This window comes from Urtica dioica, chromosome 4 (assembly GCF_054948205.1).
Source record: "Urtica dioica subsp. dioica isolate 48M chromosome 4, U.dioica_male_clone48M_v1_H2, whole genome shotgun sequence".
Taxonomy (NCBI): Eukaryota; Viridiplantae; Streptophyta; class Magnoliopsida; order Rosales; family Urticaceae; genus Urtica; species Urtica dioica.
The window spans coordinates 11,997,019-12,002,091 of NC_142759.1; the positions used below are offsets into that span (position 1 = coordinate 11,997,019).

The 5,073-nt window shown below is 32.1% G+C and overlaps 1 protein-coding gene across 1 annotated transcript; it reads left to right on the forward strand.

Annotated features, from left to right (window-relative positions):
* Nucleotides 1-1,313: 1,313 nt before the first annotated feature.
* On the forward strand, nt 1,314-2,206 carry LOC149400471 (uncharacterized). Its single transcript, XM_089613617.1, has one exon. It carries the CDS (start codon nt 1,314-1,316, stop codon nt 1,902-1,904), a length of 591 nt encoding a protein of 196 aa, XP_089469743.1. The 3' UTR covers nt 1,905-2,206.
* The last annotated feature ends 2,867 nt before the right edge of the window (nt 2,207-5,073 follow it).

Genomic DNA, 5,073 nt, shown 5'->3' on the forward strand with positions numbered 1-5,073 from the left:
TGTATTTATCATTAAGTGCTCCTATAGTATTCAACACTTCAAAAGAGGAAAAAATAAATTGGCAGAAAAGAGAGAGATATAAATAAAATAAAATAATTAATTTTCAAGTAAATTTATTCGAAGTTTTACAAAATGTGTTAAAATTTAGACAGGTGTGATCTAACTTTGGAACAATTTCAAATGTTTAAGATAATCGTTTGATACGATTACAAATTCAGGGGTATATTATTAGTATTCTATGTGGTACCCAAAAAAAACTAAAAAAAAAAAAAAAAAACCTTAAAAGCTTCAGGTTTCCATTGGTCTTTTGAGCTTATTATTATTTCTACGTAGCTATGTCGTCAGCTAGCACTATATTTATTCAACAATAACGTCCCATGAATTTTGACTATATAACCCTACTATTATATTCATATATCTCGTTTTTTTTTGTTTTTCTTTTTAATTTTTTTTTTATTTAAGCAACCCAGTTGTTGATTTTCTCGTACACAACAAAATTTTCATAAGTATGCTGTGCAATAATAATACACACCTGAAAAATAAAAAAAATCAAGCCTTTAAAACTAATTTGAGATTACTGCAAAAGTACTATTATTAAAACAATGATTTACAAATCAACAACTGGGATTTGAGCCTTTATAAGTTATAAATAAACTATTTTTACTGTTCACCGTTTCATTTAGAATAAGGGTTGCTTATAGTTGTAATTTAGAAAACTTGTATTTACGATTTTTTTTTTAATCAGTATTTCGGGAATGACCATCAAAATCGTTATCAAGAATTTTTTCTCCTATATAAAATTTCTAACTCGACTAACAAATAATTAAGAAAACAACCAATTAAAGTAACCACGGAGAATTAGAGAGTTTCTTTTAATTATAAACTAGAAATATTTTAGTCAGACGTATATCAAAACTATATTTAAAAAAAAAAAAAAAAGCACATGATGCAAGCAATTTTTTTATTTTTATTAATTATTTAAAAAATATCATCAAATTATGACGACAACTATTTATTACGTTTCAAATACAACAATACCATTCGAAGCTTCGAAGTAGTGTCTCAAACTTCCTCAAGTAAATAACAATTAGGTTTCTCTAAGGCGTACATAATTGATTATACGGTTATCCATATGTAGAGTACTGGATATATTAAATGTACACTAATATTTTATTGGTATTCCTCTTAAAAAAATGTGGACTTTTGTAAGTTTCCTCTAAATTTCTTTACGCTCTATAATTGGTGTGCAAGCAATATCAGCATATAAAAGCAGACTGCTAGCTCCTAATTCTTAAATAAACCTCAAACAATATATGATCAAAGACATGAAGTTCACAGAATCTTTTCGCCCATTATATTCTTTCGCTTTGAATCTCCTTTCAGTAATCTTGATATGTTCTTCTTTATCTTCATTTGGCTCATCTATACACGAGTTCATCGTCGCGGTCAAGTCTAACCCCGTGGCGGTGTATTTCGTCCTAAATGTCATCGTTGCGGTGATCTTCTTCGGAAGTTTTAATAAGCCATTTGATGATAATAAAGACTTCTGTGATCAAAGCTGTTATATTCCCATCTCCGGCCTGGAAAAAGAAGCGACGAACTCTGATGATCACGAAGAACACGACAGTGATTATACTGATAGTGGTGATGATGATTATTATGAGTATATTGATTCTGATAGTTATGATGATGATGATGATGGATATGATGTAGATGATGATGATGATGGATATGATGAAGATGATGATGAGGATTATGGTTATGATTATGATGATGATGATGATGATGATGATGAAGGAGAAGAAGAAGATTGGGACTTGGTAGTGAGAATTGAGGATTTTATAGCGAAGAACATAAACATGTGGAGAGAGGAATCAAAGCAAGAAAGCTTATTTCCTTGGTGACATCAAAAGGTGGATTTATATTGCAATTCCATTTCCATGCAATATGTTATAATATGTCCATGGCAAGAGTTTTACCTTGTGTGAATATATGTAAATTATGTATACCCTTTTCGTCTAGATTTTTAATTTTTTTTTAGGTGGAGCTTGATAAGAGTAGTTCTGTTGTTTTAGTAAGTACGCTTTTATTCACGACTCCGATAATCATCATGTGCTATTTTTTCAGAACTTGTGTAATGCATGTAGCTCAAGTTTTTATTTAAATGTTATGAAATGCTTTTTGACAGTCATAAACTTTTGTTCATGCTTGAATTCAGATCCTCTCTTACATCTTTGTGTCTCATTCTTTGTATATATCTAATCAAATTATGACCACTTATGTATTTTTAATCTTATTTTTTCTATTATTCACACAAACACGCACAATGATGTGAATATTTGGAATAAGACAAAAAAAATAAATAAATAAAGGATCCAAATTTTGCGTATTTATGTGACGCTCATTTAATTACTTTTGGCATTCAACCTTCCATAATACGGAATTTTTTTCCACTGCGTTTTGGCGTTTAACTTAATTTTATTTGTGTACTTGCATCTTAATTTAAAATCGTTGCAGATTAACCCATATATTTTATTATGTATCACAGTTCCAAAACTTTAAAAACTCATCACTCTCTGTCCTGATCCCAAGTCCGCGACCCATAAAATTGTCATCTAATGTGATTTCAACAAAACTTCAATCCATTGATCTTCTTATGTTTCGCTAATCAATTAAAATCGATACTTTTATAAAACTACATGAACTTGCCGCTTAACACTATTTGAGATCCCGTGTATCAAATTGTTAAAATTCAAGGACTATTTATTAACTAAAAAAAAAGACAAATTCATAAAAATAATAAATAAATAATAAATAATAAATAAAAAATTCATTACAATCAATAACATTGAAAGAGCACGTACACCCTTCAAAAAAAAAAGAAAAAAAAAAGAAAGAGCACGTACAAAAGTAAGCCTTTCATTTAACACCTATCCTCGTCAACCTAACAGTTATCCTCGTCAACAAACTAATCGCAGCAACTTAATATTGTAGCATTCATAAAAAATAAGTACTAAAACATCTAATTTAAAACGGGCTTCCTTAATTTGTCGCCACTTTCATAAGGTCGTATGTTTTCTTTTGCTTGGTTGTATATTTTTTGTGAATTTCTTTCTAAAGGTAATGGGCGTAGAAGAAAATTTCAAATGTACATATTTGTGCACACGATAACGTAAGCCGACATTTTGAGAAGAGAGAGTATATATTGACAATGACTTTGGTCTCAAATGATTTACAAAGCGGTTACTTAGCAAGTTCAAGGAAGACAGTGTATATATTATACATAATGACGTTGTCACTTGTTATATTAACTTGCTCCTCCTCCTTTTTATCAACTCTTATTCGTTATTCCCACTCCAATTCTCTTCCGTGTGATGTAAGACAATGCATTATTTTTTTTAGTTGACATTGACACAGATGAATTATTAACGATCGATGAGATTGAAAGTGATTTATGTGATGTCAATAAACTCTCCTCAAGTCCAACGATGATTTCACCCACATGGACTAAAATATTTTAGGAAAGTTATTGTTTTTTTTTTTAAAAAAAAATTTAATTTTAATTTTTTATTTTTATTTTTTATTGTGTTATAACTAATTAATATCATTTTTTTAAAGTTGTTTCACGACATTACAACAAACTCCCCCTTCAGACACGAGTCATGATAATAAACAGACGCGACAAGTCACGTCTATTTAGACGCGAAAACGTGACTCGCGTATGTATCTAAAATTTCTCACAAAATTTAGTTGCGAGATTTGTCCCCACTTTTGTGAAACTCGTCTTAGAATAGAAGCGACTTGTCACGTCAATATTATGAAAAAATTATAGACGCAATAAGTCGCGTCGATATGAAAATTTCATAAAGAGATAAAAGATCAATTTACCTCTATTTTAGCACTGAATTGCAAGCACGATAAGTCACGTCTGTTCTCTTTTGGGCAAGGACCATCAAACGCGACCAATGTCGCATATGAAGTCACGTTTATTGAATAAATAGACGCGACTTTTGGGGCATTAAACGCCATTTTTGTCGCGTCTAAAACCTCTTTATGTCCATGTGCGAGGAAAAGTTAACACTAGGTAAAATAATAATGTTAATCGCAAGCAATCTCTGCACATAAATTTCTTTGCTTGAATTTTTTAAGGTACATTTGGTCTTCATAAAAACTTCAAATGGGTGAGAAGTGGTTAACCTAATTTCCATATTAAATCTTACTACTCTAAGATCTAAGTTTTCAACAAAATGCTCGAAAGGCCCAATGAAGACGGAGAATCTATGGAGTCGATCATGGTTAGGGTCAATTCGAACACCCCCACTCCGCCTAGACACGGATTCCTCATAAAGAGCCATATAGTGTCGTAATATCGTCATAATGCGTCATAATTTTGTCTTAAAATCTAAAGATTGTCCTAAATATAAAAATCAAATTATAAATTTAAGGAAAATAATACAATTATGAATAAACCTAGCTTAGCGGTATTAACCGCTAGTCCCGCTCCCGCCCAAGCCCGGACTCCCGTTATTTGGCCAAATGGGAGCCCCGTCCCGTTAACTAACGGGACGGTAGCGGGCTCCCGCCTAACGGGATTCGGACCCCGTTAGGCGTAAAAAAAAAAGAAAAAAATTTAAAAAAATGTTTTAAATGAATTTAAATAATTATATACAAGGACTTAATTCGAAAGATTTTAAATCCGGTTTGACCCACTTGTTCCGATCATACTCTTGGATCTCCGGATGAGACCGTGTGTCGGCTGGGCTCGACCTCGTCTGACTTGTCCCAGCTTTTTGTGGTTGAGGCGATGAGCTGTAAGCGGGCGCGTTGATGAAGACATTCGTGTATTGGTGTCTTCTTGGATACTGCGTCTGTGATTGATTTCCTTGTGCTCGATATTGCGGTAGGCGTTTCGCCTCGTATACCCTGAAAATATCATAAAAAGCTTGCACGATCTTCACGAGATCAAGTGCAACGTAATCTTGGTCCTCGAGATGGTTTCTAATGTACTTAAGAAATTTTTTTAAACCACCAATTTTACATCGGTAGTCTAGAATGGCTCCAAAACCGTATAAT